Below are 23,307 nucleotides of genomic sequence, written 5' to 3' on the forward strand. Positions count from 1 at the left end.
CCCCAAAATAAAAATGGTCTCATTTATTTACGCACCCTGACTTACTTTCTTTTGCAGGACACAAACGAAGATTTTTAGAAGAATATCTCAAGTCTGTTGGTCCATACAATGCAAGTGAGTGGTGACCAGAACTTAGAAGCACCTAAAGGCAGCATGAAAGTAATCCATACAACTTCAGTTAAATCCATATCTGCAGAAGCGATAAAATAGGGGTGGGTGAAAAGCAGATCAATGATTAAGTCCTTTTTTACTACAAATCTCCACTTTCACTCATATTTTTCTTCTTTTTTTTGTTGCCGATTTGCATTCTTCGTGCATATTGCCACCTGGTCAGAGCTGGGCAAAGGTGGAGATTTATAGTAAAACAGGATTTAAATATTCTATTTCTCACCCACATCTAACATATTTCTTCTGAAGACATGGATTTAACCACTGAAGTCGAATGGATTACTTTTATGCTGCCTTTATGTGCTTTTTGGATATTCAAAGTTCTGGCCACCATTCACTTGCATTGTATGGGCCTACAGAGTTGAGATATTCTTACAAGTCATACACATCATCTGGGATGGCATGAGGCTGAGTACATGATGAGAGAATTTTCATTTTTGGGTGAACTATTCCTTTAATAATAAATTTTGTGTATCGAGCTTTTCTATAATTGTAACTATAAATGTAAGTCGTCTGTTGCTGTTGTTGTTGTTGTTGTTGTTCCTTTTTTTCTTTTCTTTTTTTCTCGTGATCTGAGTCAGATCATCTGACTGACATCTCCAAACAAGTTACTGCTTGGTTGCGCACACGTTGCAAACACATCTTAAACTAACGTCGTGTTTCACCCTCCATGATAATTCGTTATACCGAACATCTCGTTTTTATTTAAGAACGAGGGCTTTAGTTTAATGATCCGAGAAAGGGTGTGCTTAATGGCAGGTAAGCTTGGTTAAAGCCAAAGACTGTCAACACTTTGGGGTTGTGTATGTGTGTGTGTGTGTGCCAATGGTCGTTGCTGTCACTGGCAGTGTCCATAGATCCTACTGTACGTAAAAGGAGTTAAATGGACCTGTTAATGTGTACATTTTAGAGGCCCCTACATGCACTTGTTAGTTTTGCAGTTATGGCAAGCCTGTTTAGCTGTAATTGTATTTACTAGTAATATCTCAATTAGAGAGCGCTACAATTTATTTTCTATTAGTAAGAATTCCAATTACGCTCTCTTGTTTTATTTTTTACAAGTAAGAATGCAACTGCAGAGCTCTACAATTGAATTACTGAGCTCTGCAATTGCATTTTTACAAGTAAAAACTCCAATTAAATTTACAGATGATTTTCCACTAGTATGAATTATAATTACAGAGCTCTGCAATTGCATTTTTTAATAGTAAAAAATAAAATATAGAGCTCTAAGTGGAATTATACCAGTAAAAATTCAACTATGAAGAGTAACGCGGGAACATTTAAAGATAATTTAGCCTTTCATATGCTGTGACATCCAGTCTCTACCTGGTTCCAAGACAACCATAACGTAGACAGATACGTTTATGTTGCCTTGGATAAGTGACAATCGATCCCGTCTCTCCTTCATGGGATGTTGATGAGATAATTTGGGCCCCTTACAAAGTAAAACTGGTGATAACTGTTTATTTTCAAGAACTTTCCCACGGCATCTATTTTTCTTCTCGGTTTAGTGTTGACTGAAAACTGGCCTTCTGTGCGAAGAAAAAAGTTACAGTCGCAGATTCTGCGATTCAGCTGTCTTTGCATTAGGCTATATCACAACTGCAGGTGTAGCACACAGTCGCAAACAGAAAATGTTTGCCAAGGGCATTGATTTTGAGCCTGGTCAGTTCTGTTCAATTATTGTCAAAACGTGGAGCAGTCGAAAGGAAACACCAACATAATCTACTGCCAGTTGTCAGCTTTGTGTAAACAGTGAAACCAATGGTGCAGCAGGGTCACATGGTCACGGTGGCACACCTATGAGGCCCTAGAACGGCGCCAGTCGCTCAGACTGCAGGTAGAGCAGAGGTCCTGATCAGAGGCAGGGCGCTGGCACATGTGTTCTTTTACGGCACGGTGTCCCCGGTCTGTGGCAATCATGAATCGGGAAGAGCATTATTACCCACCTAACCATCTGTACAAGGAGCCTTGTGCCTTCCAGAGACACCAGAACGAAGACTACAGCCAAAACCCTCCGCCTTGTCTGTATATGAGCAGACAGACTCAGTCTGTCTACGCGTCACCTTCTTTGGGCGCAGAGGACCAACCAAATCTTACCGACGTTACTTCTTATAGCATGTCCACCCGGGATGATCTGGCAGTGCCTCATCTCCACCTGCCCCAGACTCCACAGCCACTTCTACAGACAGTCGGTGGTTATGGAGAGTCTCTCGACCCGTGCGGGGATCGGAACAGATACCACCTCCCTTTCCCGTGGATGAAGTCAACTAAATCTCATACGCACTCATGGAAAGGACAGTGGACAGGTAACTCTCGTACTTTGGCCATAAATCAAGCTCACCTAATAACTTTTTATAAAAGCAGGCCCAAAACTCTAAAGTGCTTTCAGAATCCTCATGTGACAAGATCTCCATTTGGATTTATTAATTCAAAGATAATCGAATCTAGATTTTAAATAAGCAAGCTTTATTTTAGGAAAGAAAAAAAAAAAAAATGAAAAAAACCCGAAATGTTTTAATAGGTTTTCACTTTCGCTAATTCCAAACGTGGACAACGACAGCACCAAAATGTCAAACGAAACTTCAGGGCCAAAATTCTGACAGTCTGAAAATTTTTATTGTACTGAAAACAATTTTAGAAAAAGAAAATGATTTTGGGTAAACTATTTCCTTTCTTTGGCCCATCAGTTTCTCTAAAATTGAAAGACCAAGAGAATTGTATAGTCTATAATGTTTTGAATTTGAATCGTTTCTTACACATTACACAGTAGCATATGGTTAAAGTTGACGATTTCCGCTTTTAATTTATTTTTTATTATTATTTTTTATTATGTTGTTGATTTTTTTGTTCTTGATGATGTACATTTAGACGGGGCTAAACAGTGTAGACTGTAGAGAACAAAATTTGACCTTTTTATAAAAATGAATTAAATAGAAAAAAATAAAATTAAGTGACATTGACACAATAAAAACATTGAAAATTATTCCCATTCAGTATCTACATCCAATTATGTAAAATTATTCTCATAAAACACCAAATGGCTCTGAGAGAATCATTCAAATGTTGCTTGACAATAATTAAGGTCTCCCAGACCAAATGAGTAGAAAAACGGTTTTCAGAATTTTCAGAGTTTGGTTTTATTTTACTACAATAAATGCCCAGTTTAATTCCCAATAAATGTAATTCCAAAATGAGCATTTGGTATAACGAAAGATAAACGTTTGCGCGTAAAATATTTCTGGAGATCATGAGACACAGCTCCTCTGATGTAATAGGCTACAAACATTCTAGGATTGGGTTCACGTGAGATTTCCACAGATTATGGATTATCAATTCAAGTCATTTTTATTTGTCAATAAAATGTTATATGATCAAATGAGAATGATCCCTGAGAATAATTAGGCTATTTCACCTTATCTATAACATCACCTTCCCATGAGATTGTTTTGATGTTATAGGCTATTTTTGTTATGTTATTTCTTTAGAAACGAGTTTAATGATTTTACTTAAATAATATATATATATATATATATATATATATATATATATATATATATATATATATATATATATATATATATATATATCTTTTTTATAATAATTAAAAAAAATAAAACACTTATTTCAAATAATTCGTGTCACATCTATTCCATCATCATCTTGAAGCTTTTTCGTTTTAAGGCCTAATTTAGCAGCGACTAATGGACACACGACAATACTTCGTCCCCACACATGTTGAGGAAACCAGAAAGTGTCCAAAACATAATGAGCCTCTTTATTGACCATTAGTGGAAGACATGTTCATTAAAGTTTCCCCACATGTATTCTGTTGTTGGAATTCAAGTTCTCTGAGCACTCTCCCAAGTGTGCACTCAAAATTTCATCCAATTAAATGGAGTAATCTTTTAGAAAATTAAATTAATACAAATATAATTTAGTTAAAAATTGCTCAATTCAATATGATGGTATTTTGTTAGCCTATAAAATTGAAATGCGTAAATCTTAAAAATAGGCTAAAATATTTTTTGTGTGTAATATAGGCTACCTGGAAGGTGGGGGGGGGGGGTGTTTATTATGAGCTTACTACAATTTCCCGCATATGATTTTTGTTTTAGGCTCTTACATGGTAGAGGCCGAGGAAAACAAGCGCACGCGGACAGCTTACACCAGAGCGCAGCTGCTCGAGCTCGAGAAGGAGTTCCTCTTCAACAAGTACATCTCGCGCCCACGCCGCGTGGAGCTCGCGCTCACCCTCAGCCTCACCGAGAGACACATCAAAATCTGGTTCCAAAACCGACGCATGAAATGGAAAAAGGAGGAGGACAAGAGGAGAGCCAGAGGAGTGGATCCCGAACAAGACTCCTCGATCACATCCGGGGATCTGAAAGATGAGTCGTGTCTCGCCCCGGGAACTCTAGCGGGACCCCCCTCACCCCTTCACGCTCATGTACCTCCAGCTCCACGAGACTCTGCGTAAAACGCAACTGACCAAAAGAGACATCTGAGATTGTGCCATCAACACAATCTATTGGCTCCTGCAATATGAGTGGAACTACTTAAGTGTGCACATCAGTAAGATATTGTCCCATTCTCACAATGACAACAGGTGTGGTCACATCTTCTCTGTATACTTTAGACTGGCAGTAAAGAGCAATCCCAGTTTAAATGTTTAACATGCATTTTATTTGGATGTAAGAGAGGTTGGATGCAAGCTTCTGTGGAGTCAATTTCGTGGGAGGTGTTTTTGTGTAGGCCTAATCAAAACTCAGCACTTCATTTAGCTAAATATGAAAACACCAACCAGCTCTATGAGGACATTGCCCAAAAAAAAAAAAAAAAAAAAAAAATGATAATAATAATTTATTCATATTTATAGATAAGCAATGGATAGTTTTGTTCCTTAATTTTAGAATGTCATGCATTTTCACAAATCTATAAATGGGTAAATAATGTATATCTCCAGTAACATGCTTTCAATAACATTCAGAATATTTATGATACAACGGGGCTAAAAGGATACCTTTAGGAAAATATGCTTTTTTTCTGGTCACAATATGTATCAAGATTGATTTTTTATTATTATTATTATTATTAAATATTGATGGAGAATCATCATTTGTGTGATAAGAAATAATAACAGAAAGTTGTTTTGATTAAAATTCATTAAATTAAAAAGTTGCATGGCGAGGGGGCATTTTACCCCACACTTGGGATAAAAGGCCACCATGGGGTTTATAATGATAAATATAGGGGCAATAGTTATAGAGCAAAATTTGTCAACTTAGCAAATAGAGACAGCATGCTTTTTGGGGTAATAAATTAAGATCATTCTTATTCAATATACCTGTTCATTTCAGTCACATTTGGCATTTCATAACATCTTAAGTATTCTATAAACAAATGAATCTACATTGTGACTGGATCAGTCAATGCGACCCCACTTTGAACATTCTTCATAATAAATCTTTTCTCCCCACAAAAGGAATTAAACAACGTGTTTAATGGGGGCCTTCTTTAGCCCCTACTATAGGGGGGCTTTTTACCCCCAAAAAACATCCTTTCACTTATTGAACAGTTATTAAAAACGTACGATTTAATCACCTTTACTAAAACTGAAAATGACAAATAAGTATTTTGCTTCAAAAGAAATGTGATATTTTCAGGGATTCTCATTAGCTATTGGGGGTTGGGGGCTTTAGCCCCGTTGTACCCTATGCATAGAAATGAAATGGCGTCCTGTCATCTGTTTTTAATTTGTTGCATACAGGAAGACAAGTACAATTAAGTAACAAACAAAAATTAATAATTAATCATTTTACTGCTCCCATATGACCCAAAGTTTATTAGCCGACCCGACAAAACAAAACGTCTCCTTAAAGCACACTGTCATTTATTGGCCTGTTTCACTGACTGCAGTTTTAATACCTTTTAATGATATTTAGGGACACTGAGATTGTTATCACATTGTCAATTGTTGAATTATAAACTTGGTAGGCTATGCATGGTATAATGAATCATTTTATTTGAGTAGCCTACTTGTTTATTTGTGTTTACTTACTTTAAAACTGACACATTACAACAATATACAATCAAAAACAGTGGGGACGTTTGTTACTTGCACTCTTGTAACAGCTGGGGTTACAGTTTGGTTTGAATGTCAGAAAGGACAATATTGTGCAACCTGAGGCTACAGATTTTTTTAACCTCTTCGATGGCTTGTTCTCTCTCCAGTGCGCGCTCATTCTGGAGGCGGTCAGACAGCTGGCGCAGAATATCCGCTTTCTTGTTCATACGGGCGCAGATGACAAAAGGGAATCCAAAGCGCTCCTTGTACTGCGAGTTCAGACGATACATGCGCAGAATCTCCGCGGAATCCAGTGTGGTCAGTCCGGCCTGACTTTGCTCTTCTTGCGACTCGTGTGTTAACGTGCCGCTCTGGAGATCCCTGCCCGCTAAATCAGGATGACACCGCAAGATGCCCTCTTTACCTGCACACATTTGATGCAATGATAATGCACTGTTATTTATTTTTATTATTATTATTGAGGTTAAAACTTCAGGAGAACATTCCTATGTCAAAGTGTCAAAAGTCCATGATACATTTTAGTGTAAAGCAGCCAAATATGATATGGCTATATATACATTTAGGGATTATTGTCATATGTATGATTTGAGATTCCATAGACCTACATTGAAGAGCGTTTTTAAATTGAAGCACAATAGCATACCTGAGTCGGGTAGACTGTCAATGAATTCCGTTATGTGAGTCTCGATGTCCGCAAGGTCTTTGAATGGCCGATGTGACCATATTGCAGCCGAGATGAGCGGGCATTTCTCAACCACATTACCGAATATTTTCACGAAATCGTCGTATGTGAGAGCATTTACAACGCTTATGTCCATGACTCGAGCGTGTCCTTTACAAACTGTAGTGGAAACGGCAAAAGCCAATATTGGACAAGGTCAATGTCCTTTGGGGCAAGCCAGTCACCAAAAACTCTTCCCAGTTATAACCTACAGCGCAGCAGTCATGCACGTTTTCTGCTGTAATTATAAAGTGTCAAATAAAACCTTTTTACAATAGACTATTGTAGGATATTTTACGTGATGATAAACGTCTAAGCAGATTTGCTTCATCACATAAAACCACAAAGCTTATGAGGCCAGTTTTTTATCACACTGTTCAGAAGTCTGACACAGGGGCTCTATAGCGCCACCATCTGTGGGCCTGCGTTCTACAAATGTAATGAGCCATTGTCCTCACAGGGGTTTTCTGTAATTAACAATTTTATTAATTCATATATACACCACAAAGAAATACCCAACACATATACAACGAATCAACATTTGACATTCAAACCCCACTAATATCCCTCCCCATTCATCCTATACAATCTAGACTCACAGGGGTTTTCAAACTTTTTGGCGTCAAGGACCCCTAAATATGATGATTGCATTGCGAAGGACGCACTTTCTAAAATAGTAAACCAGCTATTCATTTAAATTTCCCCAATTTGTTACTGTGTGAGAAAATAGTAAACAGGTACTATAAACTCATGTTGTTTTGAAAATTAAATACTTGCTCTTAATATTGTTATTGTACTAAAGACAAAAATAAATTAGTAAAGTATAATCTTATTAAAATATCTATAACATTTGTATTAAGTTGACAGCGTATGTTTACACAATCTTAGAGTAAAGTTACATGTAAAAACCTGAAGAGAAACATTTTCAATTAAAATCAAATGCATTTTTATTGCAGTTTTCACAATAAATATTGTTTCAAATCAGCTTTACAGAAAACACTGCTTTACAACCTCCAGTAAGCAAGCTAAAGGTGACTAAAGGTACTAGTATAATCTATTCTCAAAAGCATGAATTATTATTATTATTATTATTATTATTATTATTATTTTACAAAAATACAAGTCTATTTGTTTTATTTATCAATGTTCAAATCTATGGCTGTCAAAAGAATAAAGTAATCATGTATAACCGTATGATTTTCGACCAGTCTTTAGAAAGCAGAAGGAACCATTAATTTGATCAAATGTTCTTTTTTTAAATAAATAATTTAAAAAAATGTTTTAATTATTATTTTAATTATTATTTTTTTAGAATTTTTGTTGCCCTATTTTTCCTTTAAAAATTTTACGGACTCCCTAGCACCCCCTTGAGGCCCCCTGGGGTCCCTGGACCCAGGTTGAAAACCCTATAACACTCTGAAATGACAAAGAATTATAACAATGAACTTGTTTTAACTTTTTATTTGGTTTTGGCATCTTTAGAGTTACCATTGTAATTGATAGGTTTGGAATGATAAAAAGGTTTGTGTGAGCCAATGCCCAAAAATCAAGGATTCATCAGATTTGTTTCAAGGAAAATCAGCCATTTATTACTTTGCCATCACTATTTTATTCCGTTATCAATTCATAGGCAGTGAACTGGAAAAAGTTAAGAATGTTTAATGTTAACAGCAGGCTAAGAGGGTGTGAACATTTTTCCTTTGCTGATTTTTGCAGTCGTACAATGTTAGAATGACAGAATGCACTGGATGTTATGGAACTCATCGTTGTGCAAATTAGCAATATTAAATTTCTGTTACAATCAAACTGTAGGCATAACAAAGCATACTATAAAAATATCCTTGTTGATAATTGATACATTGATATATAATGAGTCAGAAGTAATGATTTAACAATAAAGTCAAAGGACAATTGAATAAATACATTGAAAAATACACAGAGTAAAAAAGATAGCAACATCAAGCAATTTCATAATGCAAGACACAGCCAAACATCCATCTTTTAAAAACATATTCATATTGTCCAAACTCTTACTTTTAGAATTTACCAATTTCTAAAATATATATATTTTGTTTTTAATATTGGTTTAAGTTCATGAAGAAAGATCATTATCTCAGCACTTACAGGAAAGCAGTTTGATGCACAAAACTACATATAATTCTTTTTTTACTGATTAATTACAGCATTTACACTCACACACTTCTGAAGAGCTCACTGTACATACAAGTTAATAATTGAAAAACTTCAGAATACTTATTCATTATTAGTCCTAAAAACATCCACCTGAATTACTCATTGCAATACCAACAATAATGTATCTCAGATGTGAAATAAGTTGTTATTTATGGAAGCATGTGCTGAAAAAAACTTTTTTTTTCCCGGCGCCAGACTTAATTGCATACTCCTGGCCTGAACTCCTAATCTTCAAATGAGAGGTTCTGTTATTACCGATCCGAAATCCTCCATGGCTTTGCCTTCATCTGAATTCTCTGTGTTGGAGGATGAGTTCACCGGCGATGTCTGACAGACATCTCCTCTTTCTTCCAGCAATGTAGGGCCAGGGGTTACTGGTGCATTCTGATATATTAAGTCATTGTGGCAGTATCCTCCAGTATTGTAATAGAGCTGCAGACAGATATCACAGTAAATGTGCAATAGTAGGGTTTATTTACTATCATGCGGCAATGTTAAAACTTTTGTAATATTTTTCACATAATAAGTCACCCTCTCTTCAAAAGCAGCCAACTCCTTTTGCATGAAGGCCACAAGCTTGGAGAAACAGGGTCGGTCTACTGGATCTAGTGACCAGCAGTGACACATCACATTGTATCTAACAGTGAAACAAACAAAAGTCAAGTTGTTGTGAATGTATCATATAAACAGCAGAGCAAGTTCAAAATGTGCACAATTATAGCCAGAATAAAAAGGGTATATTTTAATCTTTTTATCAACAATAATGGCACTCACACAGATTCTAATGCATAATAGGGCTGCTCCATGTGATAACCACTTTCAATCATAGTGTAGAAAGTGTTATTTACAGTTATACCAGGATATGGGGTGACTCCTGAAAGAGATTAATATCAAGCGAGTACAAAATATCAAACAAAATGTATTTATGTGCTTTGATTTGTTGAATCAGGGATTTTCTGGGTTCAAAACAAGTCAAGCTCTGTCAACAGCATCTTGTAAAAGTTTTAGAAACATTTTTTTGTGAAAACAATGTGAAATTATGCTTATAGTATTGCACTTACGATGAAAGTCTATGTGTCAAGGCATTCCAGAGGGATTAAAAGCAGAAATAAGCAGGTTATGTTTTTCATAAAGCACTTTCATAAAGTAATTATTCTGTACAATTATTTTTATTTGAGCTGTTGTCTATATCATCATTTTAACAGTGTAACTACTGTTCTAAGCAGATATACCTATGTGTTATTTCAGGTATGTACATTTCTGGTATCCTTGTGTGTATCATGCAAAAGTTAAAGGGTTTACTGGCTTTACATTTTCATGTCAGGAGTTGAAATATTGGATATAACTTTGCACAGACAAGGTTAGTAAACAATTTTATCAAACATAGTTTTTTACTAACATGTCTAATGTTTAATTTTTTGACAATATTTTGGAAACAGCGTGCATTTTAACATTTCTCCTTGTGCTTTGCTCCATAGACTTCCTTTTTAAGTGCATTACTGGAATTGTAATTGTTTTTGTTGTTTTTTTACAAACTGAGGGACAAGATGTTGTCCACACACTTTAACCTGTCTTTAGACCCTTTAATTTAATGATTAACTTTAAAGATTGACGGATGAGAGAAAGTCAGAAAGATACCAAGAGAAAAGATTTCCCACAGTAGAATGCCATAGGCCCAGACATCACTTTGCATTGTGTACACCCCTTTGAAAATACTCTCAGGAGCCATCCACTTCACAGGCAAGCGCACCTGCAAAATGTAAACAATTACGAATAATGAACATCTTATGAAGGCCATACTTATTAGTCATATCAAGGCAATTCTATCACATACTGTATGCACACAAAAATACCTACATTTCCTTTTACAACATAGTTGGAGTCATTTTCAATGTCTCTTGCGAGGCCAAAATCACCGATCTTCACCTGTCTGCCATGTGTCACCAAAACATTTCTGGCTGCCAAGTCCCTATGGATACACTGTAGAAATTTGTTCACTGAAAGCATTTTTACATTGACCATATATGACACAATGGGAATGCACATCAAGAAATGACGCATGAGAAAAACATTCACAGTGTATATTTATCTTTAAATCTAAAACATTCTAAAAAATAAATAAATGTGTAGATAAGTGTAAAAAAAAAAGAGGGAAACGTGTTATTCTGGGTTGAAACGTGTTATTCTGGGTTGTGACATGCTCTAGATAGCATGATAAAATATAAAGGAAGCGTTTAAGAATAAGGCTGCTGCTTTTATCTAGTATTTTTATCTAGAAGTAGAAATTCTTTCATGATCAGAAAGAAAGACTTACATTTTTAGCAGAAAGAAAGTCCATGCCCTTTGCGACTTGAAAAGAGAAACTCAGCAGGTCATCATAGGTGAGACTCTGAAGTTCTTCTTCTTGAAGTTCATAATCACATTCAAGCATTTCTTCACAGACTAAAAACAAAAAAATTCAGTCCACTTACTAAGGACAAAGGGACGTTTCTATTTCACATGCAGTATTTTCCTTATGAAATTTTCAAATAAAAACATGAAAAATAATTTGATATATGAAATATATGGATGTTTTGTGGTCTAATACATGAAACCAAAATGAACCAAAAATTAAAATGAAGTCCCAGAATCCCAGAATCATCTCTATAGCCACGGCAACAATTCGTTTTTGTTTGAAAAATTATTTTCTGTTTCCTAACTTTATCGTTTTTCAAAGTATGTGGGACTAGAGAGTGTTTTCGAAAGTCTCCATTTTCGGTAGGGTAAAAAGCCGTTCCAGCAGACTGAACTGTGAATTCAGTAGGACTAAAGTTCTGCGGCTGAAATTTGTCTGTGTTTACCGAAATTCAAACTACTGCCCCCAGTGGCCGAAGTGTTTTTGAATGTATGGTCACAGGCGCGCCAAAAGTGAATTTTACAGTGAGCTGTATTTAGTTGTAAACGATGCAATCAGAGGTTGTGCTAGAAAAAATCTTTATCTGTCACTCTGATGGACTGAGTTGTAAAATTTCCATCATGGTCAATTTTTATCCTTCATACTCAGATTCATTTCAAGTACTTGGGCTACATTCAGGGTGAAAGTTCTACCTGTCAATCAACTGCTGCACTAAAACAAATGTAAAAAAGCACATACATACATATGCAAGTTCACTGAACTTTTTCATTGCGCCTGATATCAACATAAAGATGAGAAGCACACACATCTGTAGCTCAATAGAATTCTGCTCTAAAGATCATGTTTGTGCCTAGATTACTTGCAAGTATAATTGGCAGTTGGATGCACCACTGTTTTCGTGTTTTCTATATTTCCAGGGATGGCAGTGGTGTCTATCCACTAGTCGGGTCATCTGAGACGCATCTTTAATACCAGGCAATAAACAGGGCGCAAACACATAGCAGGTTAAAATGGTTTTCTCGTTTCTTTTTTATCTGTCAAAATGACAGACAGCATTTGGAATTATCCATCAATGCTTCAAAAAAATCTGTAAATGATATTTGGTATAGTCAACAAAAATGCATATTTTATTAACACTATGCCCTAACCCAAACCCTGAATGTAAACCTAACCACAAGTGGGGTAAAAATGTAATCATAGAGGGAAAATGGAACCTCCTTCTCAATTAGGAGAAAGTGAAGACTAATGCTCAGTAGGCTGTGTCTATTGCCTACATAGAAAATGTATCTGCCAGGGGGCACTACCAACATGGCCGGCGAGTTAACTGACTTGCGTTAAACGGTCTTTGGTTGCATTCTCTGTATATTCTACTTTCTCCACCTACCCTCAATAGTAGACACTGAGCTGACGCTAGATTGGAGCAGTGCCTCATTCTCCTGTCCTTTGAATACAGGAGTTGTGTTGTGCAGACACGGGTCGTCACTAGGTTCAACACACTCACTGTGTAGGTACATGAAGGAGAGAGGAACAGTCTTTAACAGTAACTGGATGACAGGTTATTAATTTGCTTACACCTTCAGAGTTACAGTTCCCTTTATGTACAATATATTAATTTCCCTCTGTTTCACATGGGTTTTTCTCTAAAAGGCCAGTAATAAATGTAATTCACTTCTTCCTGGACACTTATTCAAACCTGCAGTTTCTCTTCTGCTGAAAGTTGTGGTAGAGGCCTCTGAATCTGTCCCTGTTGAAAGCATCAGTCAGATATTTGTGAAAACACTCTCTGTTGCTTTTCAGGTAGTTCAGGAGATCTCCATTACAGCAGTACTGGAAGATCAGGTATATGGGACCTGTGAAATTTCAAAAAACAATGGAATACATTTTGAAATCATTATTATCCTGCCTTACATAATCTTCATGTAAGAAATTCAGATTTGGAATAACATGAGGGTGAGTAAATGTCGACCGAATTTTCATTTCTGTGTGAAATATCACTTTAAAAAAAGTGGCTTTGGCAAACAGAAATGATTCAGAAACCTGTGAGTTCTCTAAATCTTACCTGAGCCTGTGCAAGCTCCGAGCAAGTTGACAATGTTTTCATGCTGTCCAATATGAGTCAACATTTTCAGTTCAGACATCAGAGCCTCCTTATCCACTGCCTGGTGCTTCTCTGTTTGATTTGAACATTAATATTACAAAGCTCTCCGTTTACTATCATATTCCAAAATGCCAATGACATACACAATTGATTTAGTTATTTTAGAGAGCTATTCATAGTATTTATTTAATTACTTACCCTTTAACATTTTTACTGCTACCTGAATAGAAACTCCTGGCTTGCTGATTCCATACGCTGTCGCCTGCAAAACCATCCCAAAAGCGCCAGACCCCAGTTCTATTCCTTTGGGAACACAGGCATATAATTCATAACACCGAATAAGCTGTTTACAGCATGTTCGTAAAAAGTAAAAGAAGAAAAAAGTTCCTCGTGGTCTCTACCAAGCTCCAGATTCTCTCGTGGAAATTCCCATTTGGGGTCATACTTAAAGTCCCTGAAGTCGATGTATATGTAGTCATTGTTGTTGGGTCCGACCATCTGAATCATCTGGATTTGACTCTGGTACATAGGCTTTTGTGAAACAAACAAAGGAAAGTGTGAGTTTCAGGAGGTAAGGAATATGTGCATTCAACCTGACAGGCAGGCACAGGTTTACCTTTATTCTGATGAAGATGATTAAGGCAAAGATGACCACAAGTAGTACAACAATGAGCACAAAGCAAATTACATAATCAATGTAGGAGTCTGTAGGAAAACAGAGAGGCAATTTATGATTAACTGTACTGGTTAGTGTGCTAAACAGTCTAACTAGATAATTTTATAGCATATTGTATATTCTACGCTTGCATTTGGGAACAAAATGAGTTAAAATTATTCAACAGTTGCAACCATTTTTGAACATAAAATCAGGTTTCTTTAATGAGCTAACATTCACAGTGAAATGTATTTATTGCAAAGGCTTAAACATGCTCTTGAATCCTGAATTGGCTAATAATTGAAAACGCAGGGCTAGCTTTGTCACATGTGTCAAACGCTGGTCTGGATGGATTATTTCACCTATCTCTTTTCAAAGCAAGACTTGCTCAGTTGACGACATGCGCATTATTAGTGCTGCAACCAGTATTCACACAATTATGTTACTTTTTAAAAGTATTTTTATATACAGTAACAACTCCAGGATTGTTCATTTAGGGGGTTTAGACTTACTCGTTTGCAGTAGTATTGGGTCACTGCAGTGAGTCCCATCTATGTTAGTTATGCAGCATTTAATAAGATGGTCCTCTCTGTAAGAGCGTGGTCTGGCAAAGACAATCTTCTTTTGACAGAACTGATCAGAGTCTGGGAATTCAGTGGGGGCAACGGGCATCTCTTTCCAGTCTTCAGGATCAATACATCTGTGAAAATATATATAGAACTCGGCATCATCTGGTAACTGTGGCATCATCTACTGTATAAGCATGCAAAGATAAGATCATGCATTTCTTGTATAAACAAGATTATATCTTTGCCTTTGGCTAGCTTTTCACCTCAAAGTCAATCACTTACTTAGCATGTGATGGGCAGATTTTCCAAGATAGAGCCACAGGTGTGGAGCTTTGAGTCTTGCAAGTGGTGAAGCTCAGATCTTTAAGTATTTTAATTCTAGGAATGTCTGCAATGTAATAAATGTTTCTCGTTGTTAATCTCTGTTTATTGTTCTCTGGCATATTCATCTCTCCAATATCAAAATATTTTTATCACTCACCTGATATGCAAAGAGACATATTCCTTATGACACTATGTTCTTGAGTCTCTAGTTTAATTTGATATTGGCCTGATTTGGGATTACACAGCTTAAAAGTACTATAAAGAGAAAGAACAATGTAAGTAAACACAACAAATCACTCTATCGTTTGCAGTCAAAATGGATTGCAGGATGAAAATACCTGTTATGATGATGGTAATGAGTCTCTCTGCACTTGATTTTGGTTTGATTTGGTATAATCCAGTGGCACTGGGCTTTTGGGTAGGAGAACACCAGAGCCTGGAAGCAGAAGCTTGCCTTATTTTGTGCTAGAATGCTGTTGTTCGCATTCAGCTGCAATATGTCGATTTTGTCATTTTCTGTCAAGGGAGCATCGCCATCAAAACAGAGGGAAAAATATAACTTTAATTACTATTTCCACAAGAAATCATTGTCTCTATTTTGATGTTATGAACATGAACAAATATTCCTGTAACAAGATTCTTAGTTAGGGGAAAGGAGGAAGCGGGAGACGGCGAATGCCACTCAAACAGTATGTTTATTTTTAAATAAAAAAACCACGCTTTTCAGCAGCAACACTCAAAAACACGCTTTTCAGCGGACACAGTTCAGTACAATCCCTTTGGATTGTGCGTCATAACTCTCTCTCCCTTACTGGTGTCCGGCTCGCTCTAAATGCCCTTCTCCACTCTCACTGCAATGACAAACAGCTGTTAGAGACAATCATTGCCAGGTGATGATCCTAACTGTTCTCATCTCCTGATTTCGCTCTCCATTCACAAGTCACTTAACCACACCCCCACCACCACATACCCCCATCACCCGACTCAGGCCAGGGAGCCTTCTGGCCTGCCCAGTACTCCCCCGCCCCATTTCTAGAGAGAAAGTCCACAAAAGCCATCTGTGCCCCTGGCGTGTGGACCACCTCGAACTTAAAAGGTTGAAGAGCCAGATTCCAACGAGTGATCCGTGCGTTGGTATCCTTCATGCGATGGAGCCACAGGAGCGAGGCATGGTCCGAACAGAGGGTGAAAGCCAGTCCCAGGAGGTAGTACCAAAGGGTGAGGACCGCCCACTTGATGGCCAGACACTCCTTCTCAACGGTGCTGTACCTCGCCTCTCTTGTCGAAAGCTTCTGGCTGATGTACAGCACTGGGTGCTCCTCTCCCTCCACCACCTGAGACAACACGGCTCCCAACCCTCTGTCCGAAGCGTTGGTCTGTACAACAAAAGGGAGAGAAAATTCATGAGCATGTAACAATGGCCCACCACAAAGCGCAGCTTTCACCAGCATAAAAGCCTGTTGGCACGGCTTCAACCACTGGACCGGGTCTGGGGCTCCCTTTTTAGTGAGAATGGTCGGCGGGCTGGTGACAACCAAATAATTAGGCACAAACCTCCTATAATAGCCAGCAAGCCCCAGGAACTATCTCACCTCCTATTTGGTCTTGGATCTCAGGCAGGCTGCAATCGTTGTGGTCTTATCAATTTGGGGGTGCACCTTCCTGTGACAAAGTGGAACCCCAGATACCGTACCTCCACCAGTCCAGTTGTGCACTTCATGGGGTTTGCTGTGAGTCCCGCCCATTGCAGCGACCTCAGAATGCTGCATATGCTGCTGCCAATCATTACTGTACATAGGCAGCGGCATACGCAGAGTGCAGTCTGAGGTCATAAGGCGCTGAAATGTAGCCGGGGTCCCAAACAAACCAAACGGAGGGGTCACAAATTGGTGTAAGCCAAACGGTGTGAAGAAGGCCATTTTCTAACGGGACATTGGTGTTAAGGGGATCTGCCAATAACCCTTCGTTAAATCCAGTGTCGAATATAAGCATGCCACGCCCAACCGATCAAGCAGTTCATCAATACGAGGCATTGGATATGCATCAAATTTAGACACCGCATTGACCTTTCTATAATCCACACAGAACCGGACCGAGCCGTCGCTCTTCGGAACCAGCACCACCTGGCTCGCCCAGTCACTGTGGGATTCTTCTATTACCCCGATAATGAGCATGGCCTTTAATTCTTCTCAAACCACTTTTTTTTGTGCTCGGGTAATCGGTAGGGATGACTGCGTACCACTACCCCTAGGGTTGTTTCGATATGGTGTTTTATGAGGTTCGTACAACCAGAAAGGGGTGAGAACACATCTGAGAATTCTCTTTTCAACCGGGCCACATCCATGATTTGCGACAGTGAAAGATGGTCTCCGCAAGTGACCGGGGTGCCGCGACTGGCTTTTAAGTTCACCTCCGGCCAGAACTCCTCCCTCTCCGGTACCACCATCGCCAAAGCCACGGGGACCACCTCCCTCCACGGTTTTAAAAGGTTGAGGTGGTAAATCTGATGTGCTCCACCCCTATCCGTGCATTTAACCTCATAATCTACTTCTCCGACTCACCGTGTGATCTCAAAGGGCCCTTGCTACTTTGCGAGTAGTTTAGAGCTTGATGTGGGAGTAAAGGACTTTATCTCCCTGTGTAAATTCCCGTAGCCGAGCTCCCCTGTTATACAGCCGGGTCTGACGTTCTTGAACCTGTAGCAAATCCTCCTGTGAAAGTTGCCCCAATATGTGGAGTTTTGCTCTCAGGTCAAGAACATATTGAATTTTGTTTTTGCTGTTTGAAGGTCCTCACAATTTTCCCTCACGACATCTAAGACTCTGCGAGGCTTACGCCCATACAATAATTCAAATGGGGAGAACCCCGTGAAGGCTTGCGGGACCTCTCGAACTGTGAATAACTGGGGTTCAAGCCACTTATCACAATTCTGAGCATCTTTGTGTGCAAACTTATCAACCATGTTTTTCAGGGTTTTATTAAATCGTTCGACCAAGCCGTCTGTTTGTGGGTGGTACACGCTTGTCCTAATCGATTTAATACCAAATAATTCATACAGCTCACGTAGTGTATGTGACATAAAAGTAGTGCCTTGATCAGTGAGGATTTCTTTCAGAATCCCCACTCGAAAGATAATTCTGAAGAGTGCCTCCGCAACACTATGTGCTGAGATGCTACGCAAAGGCACTGCTTCGGGGTATCACATTGCGCAGTCCAGCAGAGCCAACAAAAAGCAATGACCGTGTGCCGTCCGCTCTAATGTCCCGACGAAGTCCATACCAATTCTTTCGAAGAGGACCTCAATCAAAGGAAGCGGGCGCAAAGGCGCTCTTGGGGTGGCTCGCGGATTCATGAGCGTGGACCAGTTCTGAACCAGGCATTGATGGATGGAGGTTTGGCTGCATTCCAAATCCACCAAGGCCTGGTATGTAACTCCCTTAATACTCACGGGTATGCGGTACATCCCAGCTCGATTGGGGGCAGCCTGTGGCGCGTCAGGGACCCGAACCAATGTCCCCACCTCCATTACTGGGCATTGGTCCCTGAAATGCCAGGGCTCCCTGCAGCTCCAACAGACCAGCCCAGGCTCCATGCCCACACCCGTGACATCAGGTCCACCACCCTGGGGGTGAGAGCGGAGAGGGGCAGGGGAACTGGCGGGTAGTGCAATCCCCCAAGCCAAGAAGCCAGTTTGGGAGGGGCTCCTCCCCGTTTCCGGGAGGAGGAACAGAACGGAAAGCAGGGGGAGGAGGGGAGACAAAAGAATGAGAGAGAGAAGGATCTCGGGGCTCACCGGCTCCTGAATATGCTGCCATGTGGTCCTCTGCCAGCTGGATGGACATTTGGAGCAACGTCAGGTGGTGACACTGGACCAACTCTGCCGTCCCTCTCGGAAGTCGAGCGATAAACTGCACCAGTACCACCAGATCGATGACAGCTCCGACGTCGTGTTGCTCAGCCAGCAACCACCTCCGGCAGGCGTCCCGGAGCTGTGGCAAACGGGTGGCCATGCTCGTCAATGATCATCGAGCAAAAGTGTTGGTGCTGCTGCTCGGATGTTCGGCTGACCCCTTGCAAGATGACTTTCCTCAAGTCGGCATACACCAGGAGGTTCTCCACTGGTAACTGCTATGCTGCAAGTTGGGTTTCCCTGGGCAACAGTGGAATTAACCGGACCGCCCACTGGGTGCTCGGCCATCTGCATGCCCCTACCGTCTGCTCAAAGAGGGTCCGGGGTCGTGGTAGCAGACTCTCCTGGTGTAGCAAGCTCTAAAGGTATGTACTCAAACGGTATGTTTATTTTAAACTCAAAAATCACGCTTTTCAGCGGCAACACTCAACAACATGCTTTTCAGCGGACACAGTTCAGCACTGTTTCTTCGGCTTGTGCGTCATAACTCTCTGTTCCTCACTGGCGTCCGGCTTGCTCTTAAAGCCCGTATCCACTCTCACTGCAATGACAAACTGCTGTTAGAGACAATCATTGCCAGGTGATGATCCTTTCCATTCTCATCTCCTGATCTTGCTCTCATTCACAAGCCGGTGCTCAACCACGCCCCCACCACCACAATTACACATTGGTAATTTTGGAGACATCCATGCAATTGCTTTAAATTCATTGCTCATTGTGTAGTTATGTGCGAGGTGTCTAGCACAGACATCTTTGCATGTAAAAAAATATTTTTAACAGAAAAGGCAATGGCTTTTCTTACCAAAGACCTTGACATAGGTGGACACAGTGTGGTTGTATTTAGATTTGCAGATGTACTCTCCACTATGCATCACATTAACTGATTCAACAGAGAGGAGCTCCATCCAATAATAATAATATAGCGAAGTGACTCCACTGACCTGAATCAAGGGCAGAAAATACAAACACAAACTAGCATTAATAAAAAAGTCAGGAATAATTAAAATAATTACTTACTGCTATTAAATGTCTTACCAAAGAGTTGTTGAAGTACCATCTCAATTCAGGACTTCTTCTTCTTGTTTCCAGTATGCATCGGAGTAGCAAAGACTGACCAGATTTCAGGAAAATTTGAGACTTTTGCCCATCCACCTTCGTCTCCAGATCTGCAACAGACATAATGCCCATTGATTTTTATACTAAAGAAAAACTTTTATCAATCCATTGCAATAACCTACATCCTACAGTACTTTTGCTACTTTTTTGGTTCCTGTAGGTTCAGGGTTAGGGTTAGGTGTGGGCATATGGGGGTCCCACTTGGTGTTTTTCATTGCCCATGAGGCCTGCTGTCGTTTTTAGCGTTCCCTTTTGGCCTGCTGTTGTGTGCCCCCTCTCACCCCGGGCCCTCCCTGTAGTTATGCCACTGGGTCAAAATATCCTTAATTATGTCATTATTGTAATAATAAATAAAAAAAAATAATTACATACCATAATGATAGACCTCAGAACATTCTTCCCCCAGCAAATTACTGGCACAGCACTTTGGACAATCAGGGCTACTAATCAAACTGCTCTCTGTCCTATTCCACCTATTTTCCCTGACTTCCTCTGGATTTCCGCTAATTGGAAACAAGCAATCAGATCACAGACAGTTATGACAGCAATTTATGCAAATAATTCACCACAACTATATGGTTATAAACTTATCCTATCTGAAGAAGTAACATAGTTTAGAAGACATATAATGGACTATAACTTTATATTACTTGTTGCCATTCCACTTGATGGTTGGTTTAGGATTCCCCTCAGAAATACAAACTATATCAGCAATATTTTTTTGTCCTGCTCTTGCAATAGCTTTGAGCACTGGGACTGATGGCCTCCCTAGAGATAACAAAGAAACTTAATGCAACAGAACTTTTGGAGGGTGAAATGATTGGTTAGGTCATATGTCTGTGTTATTTTCTGTGATTTTTAGCTACTAGACTCAGTTGAGATGTATTGCCTCCCTTTTATGAGAGGGGGTGTTTTGCTTACTTTGTGGTGACTGCACAACTGTAAGGCTGCGATTGCCACAGAGTAAAGTGTATGTTCCATTTTCAACTCTCTCAGAGTGCTGTAACAGATGCATAGTGGAATTTACCCTGTAGGCAGCACATAAAGCAATTCAAAGGTATCAGTTCCCATAGTAATCAATTATCAATTCAGAGATGTCAATTCAGATAATCAGTGTGTAAACTGCTCAATTAAAACATCAGTAACATCCTGAATATCAACTATAAGAAGATGTATTAGAGCATCTTTATTCATTTAACCATTAAACAATCATCATCCCTCCAACACGTATAATGGCCGTATAATGGCTGACCCTGCACTCTGGCCCCAGCTTAGCTGGGATATGTGAAAAAAAGAATTTCACTGTATATGTGCAAATGTATAATGTGTGAAAAATAAATATAATTATATTATAATTATTATTATTACACATAGACAAACCTTTGGTAGCAGAGACATTTAAACTGCTCTGAGCTGTTTTGTCGACATGCTGTGTAAATGTCCACTGTCTGTCCCTCATTGACACCCAGTTTAATAGGGTCAGAATTGAGCAGGTCTCTCTCTTGCAATGTGCATCTTACCTTCTGAAATACATGTGTGCAGAGTTTGTCAATTAAGGATTAGTACCTACAAACAAAGATCATGTCATAAACTTCAACAGTTTCATCAGATTCACCATTAATGCTGATAACTGAACAGAAAATAATTAGTCCAACAGTTCCGTAAAATTCAAAGTTCTGCTTCAGTTTCAGTAAAACCATTAGTTCTGCTTTTATTTATAGATGCCATTTTTAATGCTAAGTAATAAGTAATTACGAATAAATTGCACAGAAGACGAGCTGACACTGACATTTTATACAAAAACAAAATATTCCATTCAACTGAATGTAAGGTCAACTGGTTAAGTAGTTAAATGTGTTTTTGTAATATAATGTAAAGTAGAACACAATATGGACCACAATATATACTGTATGTCTAACCTCAGCCTTGCGTGGAGGTAAAATACAAGCTTGAAAAGAAACACTAGCCTACTGTCAAAAAGCTGCAGTGAGCTACTGAAGGGCTGATCAGAAGAGTATTTTACCGATCCATCAGTGACACAGTGGGGATGTGTGTCTGTTGCGCTGTCTCTCATTGCGCCGAGGCTTCGAGCGCTCCACTGCAGCAAGAGCAGCACTTCGGTGCAAAACAAAAATAGAAGTGTGTGAAAAGCCAACTAAACTGAAAGCCGATAAACTTAAAATAATGGAATAAATACATAACCTACCAATCAGATATATTAAAGCACTGTAACTACTTCCTCTACGCAATAAAATGGTAAACCAGGCTAAACAAAAACGACCAATAATGCGTTATAATAAATTAACTTCATCCTTAATTGTTGAATAATTAAATTACCGAATGTTTTTCTGACTTACCCACCAAAAGCCTTTTTCCTAAATGCATCGCTTGAATGCATAACAGTGTGTTCCTCGACCTTGTCTGATCATTTATTAGGATGGACAGTGAACAGACGCTCATAAACTTCCACAATGAATGACGCGACGCATCACTTCTTAATAAGGTGCATAAGACTTTCACTGCAACTCATGACACAAAACATCGCTTCTATTGACGTTCAACATCTTCTTCAAATGCATCAGGTTGGCCATCACCCTGTCAACAACATAAAGAAAGTACGCCTCTATTTCACATCCAACACATGAAAAGCGTTGGTGTGCACGGTAAACACTGAAAGTGTATTTGAGTTTAGAGTAGAAAAAAGTCAGGGGAAAAAATACAAGGTAACTATTAATTAATAAATAAATCAAAGTCTGAGTTTTTCTTTGTACTTTAAAACCATCACCAGTGAGGCAAACACTTGAAAAATCACAAACTGGTGCACACCAGTTATTGCACAGAAACATTTACATTTATTAACCGTGCTTCCAGTATTCTGATGACTGTTGGATTGCTAACATAAGGAGTTGATATCTTTCTTTAAACTTTTTGGATTTCTTTCTCATTGTCTTTTTGTAGGTTGGAACAAATATGGTGGTGTATATTGCTACATCCTACACTCAGCAAAACGGGCCTGCACATAGATCATTTTGAATTCTTGTTTTAATTTAATTAATTTTATGGATTT

General features: G+C 38.9%; 3 protein-coding genes across 6 annotated transcripts; 1 reads left to right on the plus strand and 2 right to left on the minus strand.

Moving 5' to 3' along the window:
* Positions 1-673: 673 nt before the first annotated feature.
* Positions 674-5,709, plus strand: LOC127434570 (pancreas/duodenum homeobox protein 1-like). Its single transcript, XM_051687383.1, has 2 exons — positions 674-2,480; positions 4,290-5,709. The coding sequence occupies exons 1-2, from the start codon at positions 2,051-2,053 to the stop codon at positions 4,649-4,651; spliced, it is 792 nt and encodes a 263-aa protein (XP_051543343.1). The 5' UTR covers positions 674-2,050; the 3' UTR covers positions 4,652-5,709.
* A 261-nt stretch (positions 5,710-5,970) lies between these two features.
* Positions 5,971-7,232, minus strand: urad (ureidoimidazoline (2-oxo-4-hydroxy-4-carboxy-5-) decarboxylase). Its single transcript, XM_051687384.1, has 2 exons — positions 6,903-7,232; positions 5,971-6,662 (listed from the first exon to the last, which is right to left on the minus strand). Exons 1-2 carry the CDS (start codon positions 7,075-7,077, stop codon positions 6,313-6,315), a joined length of 525 nt encoding a protein of 174 aa, XP_051543344.1. The 5' UTR covers positions 7,078-7,232; the 3' UTR covers positions 5,971-6,312.
* A 933-nt stretch (positions 7,233-8,165) lies between these two features.
* LOC127434569 (receptor-type tyrosine-protein kinase FLT3-like) lies at positions 8,166-22,814 on the minus strand. 4 transcript variants are annotated; one of them, XM_051687381.1, is made up of 24 exons: positions 22,602-22,809; positions 22,264-22,355; positions 21,621-21,763; positions 21,162-21,268; positions 20,891-21,008; positions 20,613-20,743; positions 20,160-20,290; positions 19,927-20,065; positions 15,553-15,730; positions 15,372-15,469; positions 15,173-15,278; positions 14,834-15,021; positions 14,283-14,371; positions 14,068-14,197; positions 13,865-13,969; positions 13,628-13,738; positions 13,262-13,418; positions 12,953-13,068; positions 11,488-11,615; positions 11,031-11,153; positions 10,812-10,923; positions 9,948-10,047; positions 9,705-9,810; positions 8,166-9,605 (listed from the first exon to the last, which is right to left on the minus strand). In XM_051687381.1, the coding sequence occupies exons 1-24, from the start codon at positions 22,636-22,638 to the stop codon at positions 9,405-9,407; spliced, it is 2,946 nt and encodes a 981-aa protein (XP_051543341.1). In that variant the 5' UTR covers positions 22,639-22,809; the 3' UTR covers positions 8,166-9,404. The 4 variants fall into 4 exon arrangements, 3 of the variants coding, with proteins under 3 accessions (XP_051543341.1, XP_051543340.1, XP_051543342.1); XM_051687380.1 differs by having other exon boundaries at positions 22,598-22,809; XM_051687382.1 differs by having other exon boundaries at positions 22,212-22,355; positions 22,598-22,808.
* Positions 22,815-23,307: the final 493 nt, after the last annotated feature.

This window comes from Myxocyprinus asiaticus, chromosome 44 (genome assembly GCF_019703515.2).
Source record: "Myxocyprinus asiaticus isolate MX2 ecotype Aquarium Trade chromosome 44, UBuf_Myxa_2, whole genome shotgun sequence".
In the NCBI taxonomy this organism is placed as follows: Eukaryota; Metazoa; Chordata; class Actinopteri; order Cypriniformes; family Catostomidae; genus Myxocyprinus; species Myxocyprinus asiaticus.

Bases quoted from the DNA above. Each gene is read 5' to 3' on its own strand.
- LOC127434570 (XM_051687383.1), top strand. From the start codon at position 2,051: ATGTGTTCTTTTACGGCACGGTGTCCCCGGTCTGTGGCAATCATGAAT. The intron at 2,481-4,289 runs GTAACTCTCGTA...TTTTTGTTTTAG, and splicing joins ATGGAAAGGACAGTGGACAG to GCTCTTACATGGTAGAGGCC.
- urad (XM_051687384.1), bottom strand. From the start codon at position 7,077: ATGGACATAAGCGTTGTAAATGCTCTCACATACGACGATTTCGTGAAA. The intron at 6,663-6,902 runs GTATGCTATTGT...AAATGTGTGCAG, and splicing joins TGACAGTCTACCCGACTCAG to GTAAAGAGGGCATCTTGCGG.
- LOC127434569 (XM_051687380.1), bottom strand. From the start codon at position 22,700: ATGAGCGTCTGTTCACTGTCCATCCTAATAAATGATCAGACAAGGTCG. The intron at 15,470-15,552 runs GTATTTTCATCC...TTCTCTTTATAG, and splicing joins CATTACCATCATCATAACAG to TACTTTTAAGCTGTGTAATC. The intron at 9,811-9,947 runs GTGAGTGCCATT...TTTCACTGTTAG, and splicing joins TATTATGCATTAGAATCTGT to ATACAATGTGATGTGTCACT.